Below are 23885 nucleotides of genomic sequence, written 5' to 3' on the forward strand. Positions count from 1 at the left end.
TTTGATTTATTTGTGAACGTAAAATCTTCCAGCTGTAGAAGCTTATCTTAGGGCTCCATCTAGTGGTAGAAGAGCTGAACCCGCAAACCGATCATATTTTGAAAGTATTTTTACATCCATGCAAAAATAATTTCTATGAAATAATACTTTCTTTAAAGCAGCAAGTCTTATTAATTCTGAAGATGATACACCTTATTTCGCTCAAATGGTTTTAGTCAAAAGTGTGGGAAATGTAGTCGCATAGCTTCAGAACATTTATTCTCACATACACCCAAACGTGCGCATATTCGTATAAATCCATGCAACACGCAATTAAAAGTGACAGGAAGAGACATGCATGGCTCAGTGACTTATGGGGCATTTATTCATTTGTTTGTGTATTATAATTTATGTTCGTGTCGACAGTAGTTACATTCGTGCACATTAAAAACGACAACTGCGGCATTATGGTTCGTAATTCCCTGCACCGTCCACTAGGTGGGAAACAATTCTAATCAAGCCGTAGAATCAATCTAATAAATTGCATTTTTGTTATAATTGTACATTTCTATATGTGTATGTTTGTATTTCATTTTTATCATTGATACCCAAGTCTTATTTTTTTTTTTACCTTTTAGCGAACATTCTACACCAAGACTTACGGTAAAGGTCTTGGGCTTGCGAAACGCGGTGGCGCTCAATTTTGCGGAACTACGGTCCTGCCGAAATTTGTTTCGTGAAGATCGGAAAACTTTCCAATTGACAATTTCTGCCGCGATGTCCGGAGGGAACGGGGCGAGGCTGCTGCTGCTGCCTCTTCTGCTGCGTGTCGCGGAAAGCGCGACTCCAAATGGCACGAAAAGCGTCCCCAGCCCTCCCGCGACCACCACCTTCAGCAGCGAGGACCTCGGAGAACAGATCGAGCAGGCTGTGGAGAGCAGGGTGTGGGGCAGAAAAGAGGAGCCTCCTGAACTGGGTGAGCTTTCAATAATAATAATAATAATAATAATAATAATAACTACGTTGTTGGTAGTTAATTAATTAATTACTGTTGGAATAAACTATTCACTATTCCTTTAAATCGTAACTAAAAGATTAACTGGAGAGCAGGGTGTGGGGAAGGAATGAGAAGCCTCCTGAACTGGGTGAGCTTTCAATAATAATAGTAATAATAATAATAATAATAATAATAATAATAAATACGTTGTTGGTAGTTAATTAATTAATTACTGTTGGAATAAACTATTCACTATTCCTTTAAATCGGAATTAAAAGATTAACCTAATTAATATGATATGCATTTTTTTTGTTAACATTAATATCTTTATGCAGCCCCACTTTAGATGTATTTACGTGAAATCTGCTTGTTTACAGCATCGGTTGTGGGTTCCATTGGTTGTGTATTGCTTTCATTCATGCTTGTATAGAGAGTTGGATCTGCCTGGAGTCAAATAGACCACGCACATATACACACACACACACACACACATTAACACACACTCCCAAGTTACTGTGCAAAAATCAGCCTGGACTGAAATCTCAGGGTCGGCCAGGCATCTCGAGGAGGTTTCCACCTCCAGCTGGGTTCGGAGCGGAGGAGCGCTGACTCGGCGAAACACGACCTCGAACTCGCAGCGGGGATTAATCCTCGCGTCTCGTCCGGGAACGAGGTCCAGGCCAGCTCCGCCGCGTAAATTGTGATTTTTTTGGCGGATCGTCTCTCCTTTTCTAGCCCACGTTGTTCGGAGGTCGACCAGGAGTGGTAAAGATGCAAAGAAAGCTGGCGAGACGTGGAAGAGGCCGAAAGTCTGGTCTAAGACTCCAGTGATCGGTGCAAGTGGCAAAACCGCCCGGAAAACCACAGCAGCGCCAAAGACAGAGAAACCAGTAAAGCCAAAGCAGCCAGTAAAACCTCTGAAACCAGTGAGACGTACGTATGACGTGTGGCGTCCATGGCGTAAGCAGTATTTGCTTGACATGTACTGGCTTGGTCATGTGATGCGTGATGTCTGCACGTGCCGATTTTTGCCATGTTCTTTGGGAATATCTGCTCGGAGAGCATTGTTCTACCCGCCTGGGAACCTCAGACTGGAATTGCCTCCAGTGTGGGGAGGCCACGGCAGTTGCCAGGGGGGTCTGTCTAGGGTATTCTTCTTCTTCTTCTTCTTCTTCTCCTCCCTTCCTGATGCAACCCTCCCAATGCCTCGGACTGGCACCAAGAAACCAAAAGCAGATAACACCACAAAAAAAGGAAATAAAAAGTCACCAGCTAACCTAGAGAGGACATTAGTGAACCTGTGTCTAATCGCCAAGCTGTTTTCCGAGCAACCTGACCGAAGTGGTAGTAAGCTGCCTCGAGCTGTCTGACAATTGTACATCGTCTAGGGTCTTCATCGTCTAGGGTCTAAGATCTTCCTAATTCCTCCCCATCATCTTATCCCAGGCCCATCCACACAATGTTTGTCTCTAAAACAGGAAAATTCCTATCCGATTTGCACCTTGTGTCTGCAAGGAGACACTGACGTAGTGGCCCAATCTCCAACATTTACATTTACAGCATTTACCAGACGCCCTTATCCAGAGCGACTTACAATCAGTAGTTACAGGGACAGTGTCCCCCCTGGAGACACTCAGGGTTAAATGTCTTGCTCAGGGACACAATGGTAGTAAGTGGGGTTTGAACCTGGGACTTCAGGCGAGTGGCCACTAGGCTACTATCACCAACTTGACCTGTAACCCCCTAACGTGTCCTACATACAACAATGGTGGAGAACACGGAGGGAGGGAGTTACAGCACCACCTACAGGTGTGGAGGGGGGTTAAAACAGCGTTTGGGACATTCTGTGCACCTCCGTATGGACGACAACATTTAACATTCCCATGTGGATGCAGGTTTTTTAGAGAAAAACGGTTCCTCCCCAATTATTAGACCTTGCTGGGCCCTGGTCCAATATTTAGGACCTTGACACCGTCTTTTTGGTGAAATCACAACTGTGTTACAGGTAATAAATATATATCAAACACGAGCTGCCAGTGATACGAGAGCATGTTACAGGGAGAGCAGGGTATATCGAAGACAGTCTCGGTTTCATCCATGGCGTTAAGACTGGGTGGGAATGATCAGTAAAGCAGCGTATTGAGGAGCCATGCGGATGAAATAAACCTGTTCTGTGTATCAGAGTCAGAGTGCAATTCCATTCAGAGTTAGAAAACATTAACCTACTGAATACTGGGGCAGTGGGGTGGCCTAGCGGGGGCAGTGGTGGCAAAAGCACCGTCCCCACACACTGCTCCCCGGGCGCCTGTCATGGCTGCCCACTGCTCACCAAGGGTGATGGTTAAATGCAGAGGACACATTTCACTGTGTGCACCGTGTGCTGTGCTGCTGTGTATCACATGTGACAATCACTTTACTTTAAGAATACTAACAACTAGTAGTAGTAGTAGTACTAGTAACGGCTGTTCAGTGCTTTATATTTGTGATTGGAAGGAACCAGTCTCTGATTTCCTGTGGAATGTAGGCACAACCTCTTCATGTCTGGTCCTCCGCCTGCCCGCCGGAATCATTTTTCACAGGGGGACCCGCCTCTTCCTCCAGCGTCTCTCCGGTACACTTGCTCCCGACCACTGCGCTCGACCTCTCTCTGTGGAACACTTCCTGTACGGAACCCCTGAATGGCGGGGTATGAATTAAGTGGAAAATGGCCTGGGGTCGGAGGAAGTGTGTTCGGGGCTTTGCTGCGTGTCTTGAGAGGTCCACGGTAAAAGAGGGGGGAGCCGGATCCCCGGGGTCTCTGAGAAATGTTCTTAATGCTTCCCCCAGCTTTGTTTGTTGGCTTAACCCGAATTCGAGAGCCGTGGACGTCCAAACGTCCCTGCTGGAAGGCTGCTTCAGATCCTGCGACTGACGTACAGGCGGCGACTGCATCCCAGAATCTTGTCGGATTAGCTCAGCGGCCGCGAATCGATCGCTCCCGTTCGTATTCTGGCCACCGTGGAGGCACTACAGATTAACATGCTATGCAGCGGGAGGGAAACCGGGGGCCAGTAACAACAAAGCCCGAGCGGAGGTCGCTGGTGGGGCAAACCGACTGACAATGAGGCCCGGCCCGGCTTCAAAGGGGGAGAGCGAATCGGCCTTTTTATAGGGGCATTAGGAGGGGAAAAACAGACCCAGCTGAACTCCTCGAACAATGAAGGGCTGTCTATCCTCACATCTATTCATCTGCCCCCCCCCCCCCCCCCCCCCCCCCCCCCCCCCCCCCCCGACACAAAAAAAGTGCGTGGGACCATGTTCTCTTATAAAAAAAAAAAAATCTATCTGCATAAATAAATTTAGATAGAAATTTTTGTTGCCTGCGCGTTTTAGATTAAATTGATGCTTCATCCTTTGCTTCCTGTTGCTTGAAGCCAGGGAAACTGAACTTTTTGGCCGTTCTAAATTCTAAAATTGACTCGTCAGACTCAATTTTACATGCGTTCTGTTAAAATGCATTCTGTTAACGTCAGATTTTAGAATTTGGCCATAAACGCTGCTTTATTAACTCATCTGCCACGGGGTCTTCCAACCTCAGCCGTGGAGGGAAGGCTTGGTTTGAAGAACGCTTGCTCATGACCCCTGCACTTCTCCTGTTTCTTCTCAGAATGTCCTCCTCTGGGCATGGAGTCGCTTAGAGTGAAGGATGACCAGATTCGTGCCTCGTCCTACCAACGTCGCGGCCTAGGACCTCACAGAGGCAGACTGAACATCCAGGTGAGGAACAGAGCCGGCCAGGTCTCAACTCATCTCAAGTGTCAGATGATCCACCATTTGGACCATAATGCTTGTTCTCCTGAAGTCTGGCATAGAGGATGGAGATATCTATGACGGAGCCTGGTGTGCCCAGTACAAGGATAAGAAACAATGGTTGCAGGTGGATGCTGGGAAACCAACACGCTTTACCGGAGTCATCCTGCAGGGACGCAACTCAATATGGAGGTCAGCACGGAAACTCACTCGCTCACTTATTCCTACTCAGGGTAGTGGCCGCTGGAACCCATCCTGGGACAGTGGGCGCCACACCATTCTCTTAAACCTATGGACAATTGACGTCATCAGTTCCCTCCTAGCGGGAATCAATTGGATCAATGTTGTCTCTTCCTTGCAGCTTTGACTTGGTCCATACATACAAGGTTCAGCTCAGCAATGACACTATCAGCTGGAAGTCCTGCATGAATGGCTCCGAGGAGGCTGTGAGTAATAATGTTATAAAAAAATGACAATTTTTGAAAAATTGTTTCATTGCTGTCCTAAAGTGTTCCGATCCAATACCTAACCTTACAATTTGTTTGAAGAAAACAGTCCTACTGATGTAGTCTTTATTTTGGCTGATCTTTCTGGCCTCTGACGGGTATGGCAGTGGTTGGCATCTGGGCTGTGGGTAATGTGGCTGTTTTTGGACCGACTGCCCATCCCGCTGTGGTTTTTCCTTCCGTGCCAACTGGCTCTCTCCTGGCATAGACTGGCAAGCATAATGCACCATCTGAGCTGTGCCGCCCGAAATAAAGTGCTGTCATAAATGGCAGAAGGAGGCACAGTTTTTAACGGTTACAGTCAGGAACCATTTTATTGGTCTTTAGGTTTTTGAGGGCAATCAGGACCCAGAGACGCCTGTCTTGGCTGCTTTTCCCGAGTCAGCGGTGGCACGCTACATCCGGATCAATCCCCAGACCTGGTATGAGAATGGGACCATATGCCTGCGGGCTGAGGTGCTGGGCTGTGCTGTACCAGGTAGGAGAACATTGCACGTTCCACAACAAATCGGAGGTTGCCGTTCGTGTCAATAGGCGTAACCTTGCTGTGATCGTGCAAGTCTAGATCTCATGTCCCCACCCCTACAGACCCCAACAACATCCACTCTTGGCAGGAGGACGAGGGCAGTAAGGACAAGCTGGATTTTAGACACCACAACTACAAAGAAATGAGGAAGGTTAGCAGTTTCATCTAGCTTGAGTAGTAAAATGATTTAATTTAAAACCAAATGAAAAAATAGAGCTGGTTCCTAATACAGTTCCTTGTGGGACTGTTTCTGTATAAAGCTGATTTAGGCTACTAGTTAGAATTGTAAAAGACAAGATCATATCATGACGTATCATTTTGAGCATTGTGATTGTACTGCACTGACTTCTGTATTCAGTAAATGAAGTCAGCAAAAATCCAGAGTAATCAATCTGAATCAAATCAACGTGAATCATGGTAAAATCATCCCATGTAGAGTTTATTGAAAGTGTGTAGCGAGCACTGGAAAGGACAGAGATTGACTGTTCCTCCTTGTTCCTCCTTGACCACCCTGATGATTGGCCTTCACAGTCTCTCTGCCCAGGCATGTGGCCTGGAATTCAGCAGCTTTCCCAGAGAGCAAATATTATTCCAGGCTGTTAGCATTTTCCATGTCCCTGCAATGCCACTGCAGGCTGTCCGCGGTGAACCCCACTGCTTTTGTGGAACTCTTGAGTGTCGCATTCATCTCCACACACATTTATTAACCTATTTATAATGGAATTTAATATGCATGTCCTTTTCGATATGTGTGACGCTCATGTGCAGCTCATGAAGTCAGTGCACGAGGCGTGCCCTGACATCACCCGCATCTACAGCATTGGGAAAAGCTACATGGGCCTCAAACTCTACGTAATGGAGATCTCCGACAACCCTGGGAAGCACGAGCTGGGTGAGTGAAACTCACCGGGTTTCTGGTCATAGAGCTATAAGGCAGGGCACTGTGTGGAGATCAGGCCTCCGCTAGAGGTGCGAGCCTACAGTGGTCTCACCATTTGATTCGATTACGCTTATCTGTGCCTCGATTATCAATGCAACATGAAGCATCCCATCAATTTTTCCACATTAGGTTTTTTCAAATACGTAGATGAGAGTTGATACGGAAGTTAACACGGATGTCTGAACCAGGTGTTCAGGTGATGTCAAATAAACGCTGCTTCACATGGCGTCATTTCCTGCCAAAATCCCGACGAATGTTAAACAACAACGAGCTTTATACGCCCTTTATAATGGCAAATCAAACGCAGCTAGAAAACACAGCCATTCAGAGGGCATGAGGGGCAGAGGGGCAGTGGTGGCCTAGCAGTTAAGGAAGCGGCCCCGTAAACAGTGAAATTTGCAGAGGACAAATTTCACTGTGTGCACCGTGTGCTGTGCTGCTGTGTTTCACATGTGACAATCACTTCACTTTCATGTGGACGCGGCTGAACTGCTACCTGGAGCGACGCTGTACTCAGATCAAGCTGCCACAGTCACTACCGGCACGACTTTTTAACTAGAACTTTTAATACAGCCGCCAGAATTTCTCCGAACAACGTCAATTATGCCGTAATCGATTATGTTCTGCTCTGCGTCAATTACGAGATTAGTTTCGACACCCCTACTCTCCACCGTTATTGCGTGCCAGCAGAGCAGAATTCAGATCTGGTAATTAAGAGTTAAGCGGGAAAGCAGGAAAGTGTGTCCTGTAGCGCCATGCCTGTTCCTTATTGGATGATGAGGCGTGTTTCCTCATACTTCTTTGTTCCACCGTGGCTCAAGGGTCTCTCCTGTGTGAATGTGTTTGATGAGGACAGTGGCTGAGTCATTTCCCAGCGTTTGAGGCTGTGGAACTGCACCCCATTAAGACAAAAGGATGTAGTCATGTTGTCCTTATAGGTCTAGGGATTAAGGGCAGGGAAAGGGTTAAATGATTCCTGTCGGGTAAAGTCGCCTGAATGAATCGAACCCTTATCCTCGGCCTCGCCAGTATATTGTGCACGCCCTGTTTGAGCGATGGCCCTGATTGGCCCTCGTCCGTTTACCCTAGGACGTCGCAGTGTTTGCTTTGGCCTCTGCAGCCGGTGGTGGCCCGCCAGCTCTGGCACGTTGGATGCCTTTTTTGTGCCAGGATGCATGATGGGAAGCTGGAAAAGGAGCAATATACCCTCTCTGGCCTACTGATTGCGTCCAAAAAAGTTTTACCATTTGCGGAATCTTGGACCATATATTTTTTTCTTCCCCTCCATCGTTGCTCATCTGCAAAAGTTCAATTTCTTTTGCCCCTGCAAGACATCAGAGGGGGTTGATTTACCCCCGTTTACAATGATCTGTCCACGTGAAGAACGGCGCGTTGGGACCATGGGTGCTGATCACATTTTCACACATCAGCACATAACGGGAAGACAGACAGACCGGGGCTTTCTGGAGGGCTTTCGCCGAGGTTCACATGTTTTCCATGAGCGCTCTTGTCCTCGCACTTTTTTATGGGAGGATTTTAGTGAAGCTGCAAGGTCTGAGTGGGTCGTGTGCTCTCCAGGGAAGTAACCTTCTCCCCCTGATCTGAATCAGGGGTACACCAAATGCCTGTTGCTCTTCTTTACAGATGTTGCAAATGCATTATTACTAGAGTCATTTGCCTGCAGCAGAACTGCCATGATGGTTTGGTTATACTCGGTTCTTTCTTTATTGTTCCCTCTAGGACAGAACACTCACTTCTTCAATCACTTCTTGACTCGGTCCCCCCAGAATCTTTGCACAAACTTCTTACTCTTTTTTTTTTTTTACTTCACACTTTTTACGTTGACTTGCACACCTTCACCCTACCTGTTACACATATTTTATGTTTTATGTTAAAGACATAAAAGTGTAATATTTGGTTGTGTTTGCAATATTTGCATATTGGTTCCACTTGAATACTTGCAATATTTGCAGTACTGTGGTCTGTAGCAGTCGCTAAAGCATTTCACTGCATATCATACCGTGTATGACTGCGTATGTGACAAATAAAATTTGAATTTGAAAATTTGAATTTGAATACTAATGATAATAAATGCAATTACCTTCTGGAAGGTTTTTAATTGAAATGAAAATGTAATGTGTAACAGGCAGGGACATTCCATGAACACCGGATCCACTATTTAAGGCAAAAGTGCTGAAGTCCATTTAAAATACTAGAGGGAGGGTGCCAGATTTCAAACCCCTCTGCTAGTACTTGCCCCCCATAAAGGGGAAAATCTGTGATTTTAAAAAATATACATACAGTCCACCAATGCTGTTATATGATTGGCCAACGCATTTTTATGCATCCATGTCCACTATATAAATAACTTGTATTCATGTCCCCACATTACTTTGCATTCAGTTGCAGTAATCAGTCAGTTCTATTTTAACAAAAGACATGCCTCCCCCTGCAGGCGAGCCGGAGTTCCGCTACGTGGCAGGGATGCATGGAAACGAGGTGCTGGGTCGCGAGCTGCTGCTCAACCTCATGGAGCACATGTGCCGCGAATACAAACTTGGCAACCCGCGCATCATTCAGCTGGTGAAGGAGACGCGCGTACACCTGCTGCCGTCGATGAACCCCGATGGGTATGAGATGGCGTACAAAAAGGTGACATGATTTCCGTCTGTGTGTGGGTGTGTGTGTGGGTGTGTGTGGACACCTTCTCATTCAATGTGTTTTCTTTATTTTCATGACCATTTACGTTGGTAGATTCTCACTGAAGGCATCAAAACTATGAATGAACACATGTAGTGTTAAAAAAAAGGTGAAATAAGTGAAAACATGTTTTATATTCTAGTTTCTTTGCTCTGATTACTGCTTTGCACACTCTTGGCATTCTCTCGATGAGCTTCAAGAGGTCGTCACCTGAAATGCTTCTCCAACAGTCTTGAAGGAGTTCCTAGAGGAGTTTAGCACTTGTTGGTCCAGCTCACCCCAACCCATCTGGATTGGGTTCAGGTCCGGTGACTGTGGAGGCCAGGTCTCCACTTTTTGTTAAGTACGTAACTCCACATGTGTTCATTCATAGTTTTGATGCCTTCAGTGAGAATCTACCAACGTAAATGGTCATGAAAATAAAGAAAACACGTTGAATGAGAAGGTGTGTGTGTGTGTGTATGTATACATATATATACATTTAAATTTAGTTCAAACTAAAATACTAGTAAATCTGTTTTCATATATATATTATTATTTTTTTTTTTTGAAAACAGAATTACTAGTATTATAGTTTTAACTATAGTAATAGGTGCAGTTCACTGTTGGTAGTAGAAGGTAAATCTGTTTAAAATTATTTAATATTTCCTGTTCTTCCGTAGGGCTCTGAGTTGTCTGGTTGGGCGCTTGGCCGCTACAGCTACGAGGGCATTGACATGAACCACAACTTTGCAGACCTGAACAGCATTATGTGGGACGCCATGGAGCTGGAGATGGACAAGTCCAAGTTGATCAACCACCACTTCCCCATTCCGGCGCAGTACACCTCGAAGGACGCTTTCGTGAGTTCTCAAAGTTTGGTCAAGTTCAAGTAGTTTATTCTTATAATACAGAGTACAATGAACAGAGCACAATGAAATTCTTACTTAAGCACCATCTCTACAGACACAACATGTATATGAATAAATATGACAGTATGAAAATAAATAAATATCTAAGTAGGTAAGTACACTGAGAAAAGTGAATGCTGGCTAAACAAAGAATTGAAGTAATCTGTTATATTAATATTTAAGCATTGATATACTAATATTTTAGCATTGACGTAATGTAAATAAACCATACAAACCTGCTGTCCGTGGTGGCCCGGTGGGTAAAGAAGCGGGGTTCAAATCCCCAAACCGCCAAGGTGCCACTGAGGTCCCGTCCCCACACACTGCTCCCCGGGCTCCTGTCATGGCTGCCCACTACTACTCACCAAGGGTGATGGTTAAAAGCAGAGGACATGATTTGTTGTGTCACCGTGTGCTGTGCTGCAGTGTGTCACAATGATGATCATTTTCACTTCAGTTTACAATGCATACATTTACATTTACATTTATTAGACGCCCTTATCCAGAGCGACTTAGAATCAGTAGTTACAGGGACAGTCCCCCAGGAGCAATTTAGGGTTAAGTGTCTTGCTCAGGGACATGATGGTAGTAAGTGGGGTGTGAACCTGGGTCTTCTGGTTCATAGGCGAGTGTGTTACACACTAGGCCACTAGCAGCCTATACATAACATAGTAAGTTACGTAACATAAAGTGTTGTGTGTTACAGCATCATGAGTTTTTATTGCCTAGAAAAGGGAAAGTGTGTCTGTTTTAAAGCGCCATTTCTGTCCCGCTCTAGGTGGCGTCCGAAACCAGGGCGGTGATTCGCTGGATGCAGAGCATCCCGTTCGTCCTGAGCGCCAACCTGCACGGGGGGGAGCTGGTGGTCGTGTACCCTTTCGACATGACCCGGGACTGGGCGCCGCGCGAGCTCACGCCCACGCCCGACGACAGCTTCTTCCGGTGGCTGGCCACCGCCTACGCCAGCACCAACCAGGTCATGTCCAACCCCGACCGCCGGCCCTGCCACAACGAGGACTTCCTGCGCCACAACAACATCATCAACGGCGCAGACTGGCACACGGTCCCGGGCAGTGCGTGCCGACATTTCCCTCCATGAAGCGGCCCGTATTACACTCGCCGCCGTTTTAACCGAGTTCTCCGGAATCCGCAGGCATGAACGACTTCAGCTACCTGCACACCAACTGCTTCGAGGTGACAGTGGAGCTGTCCTGCGACAAGTTCCCCCACGCCAGCGAGCTGCCCAGGGAATGGGAGAACAACAAGGAGTCGCTGCTGGTCTACATGGAGCAGGTCTTCACCTTTACTTTCTTATTCGCTCAACGAATGTGACGAATATCGATTCACATGAAAAAAAGCTCCCTCGTTTTCATCTGTAGAGAAAGAGATGCTGAGCAGCAATACAATATTGTTCATAATTTTACAGAGTTGCGAGAGGCCGACACCCAGTTCTTCTAGAACATCTCCACACACCAACATGCACATTATTGCCACGTTCACTTTTACGGCAGGATTTTTTTTTGTGTTGTTTTAAATTTGCAGGTGCACAGGGGCATAAAGGGGGTTGTGAGAGACAAAGACACAGAGGCGGGCATCGCAGACGCCGTCATCAAGGTTGATGGCATCGACCATCACATCAGATCTGGTACCAGCTGAAGCACTAGTTCAAAATGATTTCATGTTGAAGATATGGGAGGATGAATGAAAGGTTCAGTCTTGATCCGTTTAAACAATAATATTAAAATATATATTTATTGATGGGACTAGGCTTGTCTAGATTAGGATAGGATCTAGAAAATTATAAAAAATAAAATATATATACAAAAATAAAAAATAAATATATATACAGTACAGGGCAAAAGTTTGGACGCACCTTCTCATTCAACGTGTTTTCTTTATTTTCATGACCATTTACGTTGGTAGATTCTCACTGAAGGCATCAAAACTATGAATGAACACATGTGGAGTTATGTACTTAACAAAAAATGGTGAAATAAGTGAAAACATGTTTTATATTCTAGTTTCTTTGCTCTGATTACTGCTTTGCACACTCTTGGCATTCTCTCGATGAGCTTCAAGAGGTCATCACCTGAAATGCTTCTCCAACAGTCTTGAAGGAGTTCCCAGAGGTGTTTAGCACTTGTTGGTCCAGCTCACCCCAAACCATCTGGATTGGGTTCAGGTCCGGTGACTGTGGAGGCCAGGTCTCCACTTTTTGTTAAGTACGTAACTCCACATGTGTTCATTCATAGTTTTGATGCCTTCAGTGAGAATCTACCAACGTAAATGGTCATGAAAATAAAGAAAACATGTTGAATGAGAAGGTGCGTCCAAACTTTTGGCCTGTACTGTGTGTACGTGTGGGTGTGTGTGTGTGTGTGTGTGTGTGTGTGTGTGTGTGTGTGTGTATATATACAGTGGAGGAAATAATGATTTGACCCCTGGCTGATTTTGTAAGTTTGTCCAATGACAAAGAAATGAAAAGTCTCAGAACAGTATCATTTTAATAGTAGGTTTATTTTAACAGTGACAGCACATCAAAAGGAAAATTGAAAAAATAACATTAAATAAAAGATAGAAACTGATTTGCATTTCATTGAGTGAAATAAGTATTTGAACCCCTACCAACCATTAAGAGTTCTGGCTCCCACAGAGTGGTTAGACGCTCCTACTCAATTAGTCACCCTCATTAATGACACCCGTCTTAACTAGTCACCTGTATAAAAGACACCTGTCCACAGAATCAATCAATCAGGCAGACTCCAAACTCTCCAACATGGAAAAGACCAAAGAGCTGTCCCAAGGATGTCAGAGACAAAATTGTAGACCTGCACAAGGCTGGAATGGGACACAAAACCATTAGCAAGAAGCTGGGAGAGAAGGTGACAACTGTTGCTGCAATTGTTCGAAAATGGAAGGAGCACAAAATGACCATCAATCAACCTCGGTCTGGGGCTCCATGCAAGATCTCACCTCGTGGGGTCTCAATGATTCTGAGAAAGGTGAGAAATCATCTACACGGGAGGAGTTAGTTAATGACCTGAAAGTAGAAAACCATTGGAAACACATTACACCGCAATGGATTAAAATCCTGCAGTGCTCGCAAGGTCCCCCTGCTCAAGAAGGCACATGTGCAGGCCCATCTGAAGTTTGCCAATGAACACCTGAATGATTCAGAGAGTGACTGGGAGAAGGTGCTGTGGTCAGATGAGACCAAAATTTAGCTCTTTGGCATTAACTCAACTCGCCGTTTTTGGAGGAAGAAAAACCCCAAAACACTGTCCCCACTGTCAAGCATGGAGATGGAAACATTTTGCTTTGGGGGTGCTTTTCTGCTAAGGGCACAGGACACAGGACACCGCATCAACAGGAAAATGGATGGAGCCATGTATCGTAAAATCCTGAGCGACATCCTCCTTCCCTCTGCCAGGAAATTGAAAATGGGTCGTGGATGGGTGTTCCAGCACGACAATGACCCAAAACATACAGCAAAGGCAACAAAGGAGTGGCTCAAGAAGAAGCTCATTAAGGTCATGGAGTGGCCTAGTCAGTCTCCTGACCTTAATCCAAACCTATGGAGGGAGCTGAAGCTCAAAGTTGCACAGAGACGGCCTCGAAACCTTAGTGATTTAGAGATGATCTGCAAAGAGGAGTGGACCAAAATTCCTCCTAAAATGTGTGCAAACTTGGTCATCAACTACAAGAAATGTTTGACCTCTGTGCTTGCAAACAAGGGTTTTGCCACTTAGTATTAAGTCTTTTTTTGTTAGAGGGTTCAAATACTTATTTCACTCAATGAAATGCAAATCAGTCTTTTATTTAAAGTTATTTTTTCCATTTTCCTTTTGATGTGCTATCTGTCACTGTTAAAATAAACCTACCATTAAAATGATACTGTTCTGAGACTTTTCATTTCTTTGTCATTGGACAAATCAGCGAGGGGTCAAATAATTATTTCCTCATTATTTCCATATATACACTCACACACATTTTAATACAAATTGTTATTATGTTATTACTAGATTTTTTTGTGTGTATAATTCATAGGAGCAGCTGTATAAATTGACCAGGATTAACTGTTCCCATCAAAGCTTTTGACGGAGATTACTGGCGACTCCTGAACCCTGGCGACTACGAGGTCACGGTGTCGGCTGAGGGCTACATCCCCGTCACGCGCTCGTGCGGCGTGCATTACGAGCCCTACCCCACCATCTGCGACTTCCGCCTCACCAAGACCGCCAAGCATCGCCTGCGCGGGATCCTGGCCAGAGGGGGCAAGATTCCCAAGGACCTGAAGCTCAGGCTGCGGCAGTTACGGCAGCAAAAAACGCGAAAGGTCCGGGAGAGGCGACAAAATCGCCGCTGACCCTCGGACTGGGACCGGCATATGACAGGGCATGGCTGCCGTTTTATCTAGAACCATTTTCATTTTCTATTTCAGTCCAAGGAGGGAAAGTGTTGCAGTAAACCTCATGTTGCCGGCAAATATGACATTGGTGCCTATTCTGAAGAATTATGGCTGGTCTGGAAAATATGTTCAGTCTGGAACTGACAAGGTGTAAATATGCAATGCATACAAGTGTATGTTAATAATAAAACCATGTGTTTATTATAGCAAAAATGGCATTCAAATGTGAATTTCTTACACATGGGGCATGTTTAAGTTGGAATATTGGCTAAATAATTACATTTTTTTGAGCTTCAACATTAAAGAATATTAGAGAATGAGATGTACGGACTAGTAAGTCTCTAGTCCACACACATCACACTTTGGGACATAATCATTTAAAATGAAGAACTTGGTCTTCTTCAACCAGTCAAGTTTCTGAATATCCCAAATGCACAGTCATAGCAGTACAACACGCAGTGAAATGCATCCTGAACTGCTCTGTTTGAACTGACTGTGGAGGCCAGGTCTTTTTGTTAAGTTCATAACTCTGCATGTCTTCATTCATAGTTTTGAGGCCTTCAGTGAGAATCTACCAATGAAAATTGTCATGAAAATAAGGAAAACACATTGAATGAGAAGGTGTGTCCAAACCTTTGCCCTGTACTGTAGATTAAAGTGTACAAATGTAATTAATACGTGTAGTAAAACAGGCAGGAAAGCTATAACGCAAGAGATTTGTGTGCAATGAGAACAGCAAGATACAGACGTGATTGGCAGTGGCCGTGGAGGTTTTGTGCGTCAAAGTCTTGATACGAGGCTGGAGGAAGGATCCGTCCCCAGGCGGAACGTTTGTTTATTCGGCTCCTTGTTCCCGTCGGACGGAAAACACAGCCGCACACGCGTGTTTCAAAAAGTGTGCGTTTCTCTCTCTCTCTTTTCTTTCCGGCCAAAACTTTGCTTTTAAAAGTTGCTTTATGTCAAAACTTGACGAGTGAACCGTTGGCCGTTTTTTAGCCGACCTGTCGTTAACTGTGACGGTTTTAGTCGCTCGGAGTGGTGCTGAGTTGGTGCTGATCCCCGGCGGTCCTGCGTGTGTGTGTGTGTGTGTGTGTGGGTGAGAGGTGTTTTTTTCTCTATTTTTAATTCTATTGTCTTGCTGCGCGATGGTCTTCTTCACGTGTAACGCCTGCGGCGAGTCGCTGAAGAAGGCGCAGGTGGACAAACATGTCGCCAGGTGCGGCGGCTGCCGCGTTTTATCCTGCATCGACTGCGGGGTGGACTTCAGGTGCGTTAAAAAATAAATATATTATATGTAATATGTATTTATATGTATGTGTGTGTGTGTAGAAACAGTTTTTCCCTTCTTGTTGTTTCGCGTGTGTGTGTGAGAGTAATTATGGAAGGCCATGTGCGCCATAATGTCCGCCATCAGGGGGAACGACTACAGGAACCACGTGACGTGCATCAGCGAGGACCAGAAGTATGGCGGCAAGGGGTACGAGGCGAAGGTCAACAAGGGGCAGGTGAAGCAGCAGCAGTGGATTCAGGTGAGGGCCGTCCTGGACACACCTACCGGTTCCGCTTTCTGGGCACTCGGTGCACAGAACGAAATGTCTCCTCTGCATTTAACCCATCGGGTTAGTTGGGGAGTGGTACCTTGCTCAGGGGCACCAGGGGCTTCCCAGATCGGGATTCGAACCGGCAACCTTCTGATTACGGAGCCACTTACTTAACCGCTAAGCCACCACATGGCTGCCCACAGCTCACCAAGGGTGATGGTTAAAAGCTGAGGACTCATTTCGCTGCGTCACCGTGTGCTGTGTATTACAAATCACTTTAGTTTCACCTTATTGGGGGCAAAATGGAGCCCTAACCAGAAGGTTGCCGGTTCGAATCCCGATCCGCCAAGGTGCCACTGAGCAAAGCACCGTCCCCACACACTGCTCCCCGGCGCCTGTCATGGCTGCCCACTGCTCACTCAGGGTTAAATACAGAGGACACACTTCAGTGTGTGCACCGTGTGCGGTGCTGCTGTCTATCACAATGACTTTCACTTCACTTTATTGCACTTTATTATTAAAATGATCTGCATCTAACCCATCGGGTTAGTTGGGGAGCGGTGGGGTTAATTGTGGGGATGGAAACCTCGGGATTCGAGGAACTATCTGATTATGGGTCCATTTTCTTTACCCATTATGCCCCTGCCCCTGATATGGTTATGGGGCCGCTTCCTTAACCACTAGTCCACCACTGGCCACCACTGTAGTTGGTTAACAAAATAAGTGTGATGGTCAAAATCCCCACCCAGTGTTGCCGGATCCTAAATGTTGGAAGTATCGTGCCAGCAGCTTAAAATGATCGTATTTTGAGAGAAGTTAGCGCTTGCGTTCAGAACTGCGTCGATAACCCGTCATCGTAGACTGTGCGTGCTATCGTGTATAACGCGACTTTTCCCTCCTCCTGGCAGAACAGCGCCTCGGCCCAAAAACCTGGTCTTCGAGAGTGATGCCGATGTTGCGCTTAATCCACTCATTGTTGCTTACTTAGTGTGGCAAGGCAACTGAAGCACGGCATTGTGGGATCTGTAGTTTGTGTGTTATCAGTGCTTCATATCGCCGGGCCGTAACAATAGATCTTTGTTGAATGACCTCGCAGGTCACCAGTTTGCCACCGATGTGTTATGTCGTGCGTTGATTGGCTGTAAAGGCATGTGAGACGAGATTGGAGATCTGTACCTAAAGTAAAGTCACATGTGATACACAGCAACACAGCACATGGTGCACACAGTGAAATTTGTCCACTGCATTTAACCATTTACACACTATATAGCGATAAGGTTATATTCATGTCCTCATAGCTCCGTTGTTACATGCTAACTTGAGAAATTACAGTTAGTAGATAAGCCTTGCTGGTCAAAAGTCACTTCACTGGCCATCTTGAACCTGAAATGAAGTGAGAGTTAAGTGATTGTCATTGTGAAACACTGCAGCACAGCACACGGTGACACAACAAAATGTGTCCTCTGTATTTAACCATCACCCTTGGTGAGCAGTGGGCAACCATGACAGGCGCCCGGGGAGCAGCGTAGGGTGACGGTGCTTTGCTCAGTGGCACCTTGGCGGGTCGGGATTCGAACCGGCAACCTTCTGATTACGGGGCCACTTCCTTAACCGCTAGGCCACCACTGCCCCCTGGTTGTGCTAATGCGAATAACTTTTTTTTTTTTTTTTTGATCGTACACAGGGTGACATTATGGTACAAATCTGATAATTATCGTACATTTGGCTACAATGTCCCCACCTGAGAATGTTGACTATGACTCTCCACAGAAAATCCAGGAAGCCATGAGCAAGCCAGGAATAAGTCAAAAGCTTAAAGACGTCCTGAGTCAGGTCAGCTCCTACGACAACGTGCCACGGAAAAAGGCCAAGTTTCAGGTATTTCCCACTTCAGGTATTTCTGCTGTCATCACCATTTTCGTCATGCGTGTGTACGTGGAGTATATTCAGAAAGTGTGTTGTCGATTCGCTCTGACAGAACTGGATGAAGAACAGCCTGAAAATCCACGGACCCGCGCTGCACGATGAAGTGTGGAACATCTTCTCCGCGGCAACTAGTGATGTGAGTTGCACTGCGCTGTACTGTAACTGCTAGAGGGCGACACAGAAATGTATAGCAGATATTTTATCAATACAGGGACATCATACTTCAATACTTTTCTATACTAGTTTAGTCCACCGGGTGGTGCTGTTGAGCGTTTGCTTTAGTGAGGTCAGAATCAGAGATCTGAATCAGACATTTACAGCATTTTATCGGACACCCTTATCCAGAGCGACTTACAATCAGTAGTTACAGGGACAGTCCCCCTGGAGACACTCAGGGTTAAGTGTCTTGCGAGTGTGTTACCCACTAGGCTACTACCACCCTACTAAGTGCATGCGACTGCAACCTCCACTCCTGCAGATGGCGCTGTACTGCTGGGTACTGAGTGCTTGGCATTTCAGGCAGACAGACTTGTATTGCAGCTCTGTTTTTACATTTTCAGTGATACGAATATATCGCGATATATTCGTATCTCGATTACCGTGTACTGTGATGCGTATCGTACAGTGAGATCCTTGCCAATACACCCCTAGTAAATGATTTATTTTTTTTTGTTTGTTTTTTTTTTACTGATTTAAATATAAATCTGTCCAGGCTCCACAGGAATCTGGCAGTGAACAGCGTTCCGAACCTGAGGCGAGCGGAACCGCCGAGAACGGCGAGGAGGAGGGAGCTAAGGAGAAGAAGAAGAACAAGCGGGAGCGTAAAGAGGAAAGGCAGAAGAAGCACAAGCGGCAGAGGGTTCCAGAGAATGGTGCTGCCGGCGATAATGGCCAAGCGCAGGCAGACAGTGGTCCTTCAGAAAAAGCAAAGAAAAAGAAGAGGAGGAAGATGGAGGAGGAGGAGGTCGAGGATCACAGGGCTCAAAAGAAGAGCAAAAAGGAGAATTTAGGTAAAAAAAAAAAACTTTATTATTAATGATTAACTATTTACTTGTGTTCACTTTAAATAACCCACCACACCACCCTGTCCCTTTGTCTGCTGTTATGAAATCAGAGAATGAAATCCATGAAGATGCAGATGAAACCCAAGAGGAGCAGGAAGGAGATGGAGCTGCCAAAGGTACAAGCTGCAGTTACACCTGTAGTTACTACACAGGCCTGGCGTGGCCATCAGGGGGCAGCGTTGCCGTTTCCCAGCCCATGACGGGTCTTTTACGCTTTTTCGAGTCGCGGTCTGAAGAAATGAGCATACCATCGCAATAAAAGGTTTGTAAATAAAATACATTCATGGAAAAAAGTGCCGATCAAATCTAAACAAATGAGTTTAATCATGTAAAAAAAATTAGAGTCTGGTGAAAACTGTAATTTGTCATTTATTTCAAATTGCTAAATATAATTTAGTATAATGAATATGGCATGAATTAAACAATAAAAACAAAAAAAGTTTTGTTTTTTTTGTAGGTGCACTAGTACATCTCTTCGTGGTCTAAAGAGAACTTGAGGTCCAGACTCTGATTCTGGTCCAGAGCCACTTGTGAGAGTACGGGGTTAAAGGCCCTCGGGGTCCTGCTGCTCGGCCTCCACCAGGAACCGTGTCTAAGCACCGGGGCTTAAGCACTGAGACGCTTACTGACAGACAAGATCCAAAGTCTTCACGTCCGGCTAGTCACAGGAGGCGGCTTCTCCGCCCGCCGTCCCGTAGACTCCAAATTCACCTTTTTCTGAACTCGCGTTTTCAGACACATTAACACCACCTCTGATCTGAGGTCATTAAAAGTGCACTTTTCCTACCTCCAAAACCAGCGATGGATGCGTTTATTACATTTCTGTGTTTATTTATTTATGAAATCTTGCACTTTAATTAATATTCGCTTGCTTTAGGCGAATCTTAAGAAAAAATTAAAGCTTTATTTCTGGTAGAATTATCAAAAGTAACGTCAATGAGGTAGCATGTTTTTTCAGTTTTTATTCTTTATTCAAGTTTACGGAACTGGAAAATTACAAAAAGGCAACGGTGTTGTGATCTGAAACTTTTAAAGTGAAGTGATTGTCACGTGATACAGAGCAGCACAGCACACAGTGAAATCTGTCCTCTGCATTTAACCCATCACCCTGAGTGAGCAGTGGGCAGCCATGACAGGTGCCCGGGGAGCAGTGTGTGGGGACGGTGCTTTGCTCAGTGGCACCTTGGCAGATCGGGATTCCTTCAGATTACGGGGCCGCTTCCTTAACCACTAGGCCACCACTGCCCCAGTTCTAAATTCAACCCTAAAATGTGAAACTTGAAGAAAATGCATCTGTGGTGTCAAATTCTGTCAAATTGCACAGCACTTGTGACACATTATGAAACCGTTCATGGGTCGTTTCACGAACACAAAGGTTTCATCTATAAAGCAAACCGATACATGGGTGCACAAATGGCTGAAAACACCACAACAATACATCAAAAGACACCAGTTTTCTGGCATCTGTGTGTGTTTTTATCGACCTATCTGACGTCAATCAAGTAGTGACGGGGCGCCCTTGTAACGCTGGCCAGGCAACACAACACTGTGACATCTCTGTTAGTCATAACGACAGAGTTGCCGTTCCTATAGGCTGGTGAAGCCACGCCCCGTGCTTCACCCTATGGATCTAGAGATTGCATCCTGGAACATTTAGAGTTTCACGTGGCAGCTCTTGGTCAATAGCAGTCCACACGATTCCCACTTTTTCCCCCCATGTTTTCGAATCATGGAGAGCAGGGTGCTGACACCTGGTCAAGAGGCTGTTATCATGTATTCCAACTGTAAATTATGGTTTTCTTCAGAGATTTCCGCTGACTTAATTTATTTTTTTTATTTAGGCTTCATATTCGAGGCTCAGTGAACTTTTGCTGTGATGGCAGCATTTCACAGTGTGAACGTTTGGAAGACAGTCCCCAACGTCTGCATCTCACGAGGCTGATTTGGTGAAACGCACTTTAAAAGCCACCGTTAGTCTTGCTGAAACAGTTTTCCTCCTGCGAGGCCGGTTGGAAAGGTATCTTTCTGGGAACGTCTCTGTGCAGAGAGAAGCCGTGAAAGGCCTTTGTTGGAGAACTGTACGCCCTTCGCGTTCACCTTTCATGTTGACGTCGGCGGGAGGAATTACCTTCAGGTTCAGTTCTCCATAATCCACAGCGCTGCGCGGCTCTTGTGTTCTTCTATAGTCCCCGGTGACGGGTTCGGCAATCATGTTGACCGATGGCGTGTTCGTGTGAAGTCTGCAGTGTTAGGATCCAGGTGGGATTTTGCGACCCTGCCCTGGTTGTTAATTTGCATCTCCGCTTGCAGTTGAGATGATGCGTGTTCGGTGTGGCCATCGAAATTCTAATTTTATTTGTCACATACATAGTCATACACGGTATGATATGCAGTGAAATGCTTTAGCGACTGCTACAGACCACAGTATTGCAAATGATGCAAGTATACAATGAACCAATATGCAAATATTGCAAACATAACCAAATATTACACTTTTACGTCTTTAACATAAAATATGTGTAACTGGTAGGGTGAAGGTGTGCAAATGAGTGAAAGACGATGTTTTAAAAAAAAAAAAAGTAAAAAGATTTTGTGCAAAACCATCGTTACATAACACTGAGAGAGAGCGTAATGCGATTATTAATTCAGTTTTACTACCATGTCATTTTGATCTGTCTTGCAGGCAAATTCAATTGGAAGGGAACTATAAAAGCTGTTTTAATGCACGCTCCAGAAGAAGGCATCTCAGTGAAGAAACTGCGGAAGAAGGTAGCGGTGCATCATCAGGACATCTTGCATGAAGAATGTTGCAGATCAGTGTTGTGTTTTCGACTTTAAGTTCTAAAATGTGTGTTCCGTCTGTATGCATTTTTGTAAAGGTCTTGGCAGAATATTACACGTTCACTGGAGACGGAAACCACAGACCGGAGGTAGAGCTCTACTCCTTGTTCAATAAGAAGATGAGCAACCCCAAGTTCAAGATACTGAAAGAGAAGGTGCGACTTGTGAAATAAGCCGTCTGAACCGAAATGGACCCTGTTGAGGAACAAGTTTTAATTGTCTGTCATTCCAAATGTTTTGGCCTGTTTTTTTCCTGACATATTAAGCTGCAGTTCATTGTTACCTGTTTTGTGTGAGATGTTCATTGGCAATAAATGGAACGTTCAGCCCACTGTGAGCAGCGTGATTTTTGACTCCGATCTTTGTTGTAATGAATGAGTTCACTGTCTGGGCCTGTGTGGGTGGCTGAAGAAAGCGATCTGTACCATGAACGTTCCATTAACGGACATGGGAACATTTAAAGTGAAGTGATTGTCACATGTGATACACAGCAGCACAGCACACGATGCACACAGTGAAATTTGCCCTCTGCATTTAACCCATCACCCTGAGTGGGCAGCCATGACAGGCGCCTGGGGAGCAGTGTGTGGGGACGGTGCTTTGCTCAGTGGCACCTTGGCGGATTCGAACCGGCAACCTTCTGATTACAGGGCCGCTTCCTTAACCACTAGGCCACCACTGCCACCACGGCAGTTAATGTAATACATTTACATTTATGTAAATGAGCGACTTACAATCAGTAGTTACAGGGACAGTCCCCCCCTGGAGACACTCAGGGTTAAGTGTCTTGCTCAGGGACACGATGGTAGTAAGTGGGATTTCAACCTGTGACTCTGTAGGCTACTGGTTCATAGGCAAGTGTGTTACCCGCTAGGCTACTACCATCCATCTGGATCACATGCCTGTCTGATGTCAGTTCTTTTCCTGATAAGTTCGGCCTTATCAGGGCTCTCAGTTTTGTAACTCAAAATCTATAGAAGCCGAATGAGAATTGCTGGTGTCGTCCTCTTGTAAGTCGCTTTGGATAAAAGCGTCTGGCAAGTAAAGTAAATGAGACATAAAGAGAAACGTGTTCAGTGGCGAACTATGTTTATTTCATTTTGCTAATTAACTAAAGGAAATCGGCTATCATTTTAAAACGGCTTTATTGGACGAGTATAAGAACACCCCCGAGAAATAGATAAATCTCAAACATTTGATTAGAATGTCATAATTTGTGTCTGTTACTGAATCATTAAATATAAAGATAAATATGCAAATAATTACCCAACTGCTTATGGTAGAACGAGCAGGTTTCTAGCGACGCTTCGGCCAGTGTGAGCGGGCGTAGAACCAACGTGGAACCAGGCGGCCAACTTCCAGGTCTCAAAACGTGAAAGTTTCTTGGGGGTAAACTAAATGAATGCGGTTAACTTTAAAACCTTCGACTGCGGGCGTGGCTGCCATGCGGTGCCCACAGGCGACCGACCAACATGGCCGTTTGACTCGCAATAAACTGGACTGATTGCTTAACGCGTTTGACTGGCCGGCAACGGACCCACAATTCCTTACGATGCATTCTTCGCAAAACGTGCAGTTAATTTTAATCAACCGGTTTTAATCGAGCGACAGTGCTAATCTATCGATTCCATGCTGCTTTATAATGATCTCATTCAAGGCAGACACGGTCGTGACTTATCGTTCTTTGTCTTGGATTTGCAAAACGTGACCCTAGATTCCCACCACGAGCCACTGCGAAATGAAGCGGCCGCTTCAATAACGCTAAATGCACCCGGGAA

At 45.4% G+C, this 23885-nt stretch overlaps 2 protein-coding genes across 4 annotated transcripts; both read left to right on the forward strand.

Annotated features, from left to right (window-relative positions):
* The first annotated feature begins 661 nt into the window (after window positions 1–661).
* cpxm1b (carboxypeptidase X (M14 family), member 1b) lies at window positions 662–14948 on the forward strand. Of its 2 annotated transcripts, XM_028960221.1 has the most exons (14): window positions 662–955; window positions 1712–1909; window positions 4623–4732; window positions 4818–4957; window positions 5127–5211; window positions 5599–5749; window positions 5860–5948; window positions 6566–6689; window positions 9193–9389; window positions 10100–10279; window positions 11106–11400; window positions 11481–11620; window positions 11870–11972; window positions 14419–14948. In XM_028960221.1, the coding sequence occupies exons 1-14, from the start codon at window positions 757–759 to the stop codon at window positions 14691–14693; spliced, it is 2286 nt and encodes a 761-aa protein (XP_028816054.1). In that variant the 5' UTR covers window positions 662–756; the 3' UTR covers window positions 14694–14948. The 2 variants fall into 2 exon arrangements, with proteins under 2 accessions (XP_028816054.1, XP_028816055.1); XM_028960222.1 differs by lacking the exon at window positions 1712–1909 and having other exon boundaries at window positions 663–955.
* A 655-nt stretch (window positions 14949–15603) lies between these two features.
* On the forward strand, window positions 15604–22439 carry lyar (Ly1 antibody reactive homolog (mouse)). 2 transcript variants are annotated; one of them, XM_028960223.1, is made up of 8 exons: window positions 15604–16002; window positions 16150–16264; window positions 18047–18154; window positions 18255–18338; window positions 18915–19212; window positions 19317–19382; window positions 21950–22035; window positions 22146–22439. In XM_028960223.1, exons 1-8 carry the CDS (start codon window positions 15881–15883, stop codon window positions 22278–22280), a joined length of 1014 nt encoding a protein of 337 aa, XP_028816056.1. In that variant the 5' UTR covers window positions 15604–15880; the 3' UTR covers window positions 22281–22439. The 2 variants fall into 2 exon arrangements, with proteins under 2 accessions (XP_028816056.1, XP_028816057.1); XM_028960224.1 differs by lacking the exons at window positions 21950–22035; window positions 22146–22439 and adding an exon at window positions 19724–20417 and having other exon boundaries at window positions 19317–19528.
* The last annotated feature ends 1446 nt before the right edge of the window (window positions 22440–23885 follow it).

This window comes from Denticeps clupeoides, chromosome 18 (genome assembly GCF_900700375.1).
Source record: "Denticeps clupeoides chromosome 18, fDenClu1.1, whole genome shotgun sequence".
NCBI lineage: Eukaryota > Metazoa > Chordata > Actinopteri > Clupeiformes > Denticipitidae > Denticeps > Denticeps clupeoides.

Excerpts from the sequence above, each read along its gene's own strand:
- cpxm1b (XM_028960221.1), top strand. The coding sequence starts at position 757 with ATGTCCGGAGGGAACGGGGCGAGGCTGCTGCTGCTGCCTCTTCTGCTG. Across the intron at positions 9,390-10,099 it reads ATGAGATGGCGTACAAAAAG|GGCTCTGAGTTGTCTGGTTG; the intron begins GTGACATGATTT and ends GTTCTTCCGTAG. Across the intron at positions 11,621-11,869 it reads TGCTGGTCTACATGGAGCAG|GTGCACAGGGGCATAAAGGG; the intron begins GTCTTCACCTTT and ends TTAAATTTGCAG.
- lyar (XM_028960223.1), top strand. The coding sequence starts at position 15,881 with ATGGTCTTCTTCACGTGTAACGCCTGCGGCGAGTCGCTGAAGAAGGCG. Across the intron at positions 18,155-18,254 it reads GGAAAAAGGCCAAGTTTCAG|AACTGGATGAAGAACAGCCT; the intron begins GTATTTCCCACT and ends TCGCTCTGACAG. Across the intron at positions 19,213-19,316 it reads GAGCAAAAAGGAGAATTTAG|AGAATGAAATCCATGAAGAT; the intron begins GTAAAAAAAAAA and ends TTATGAAATCAG.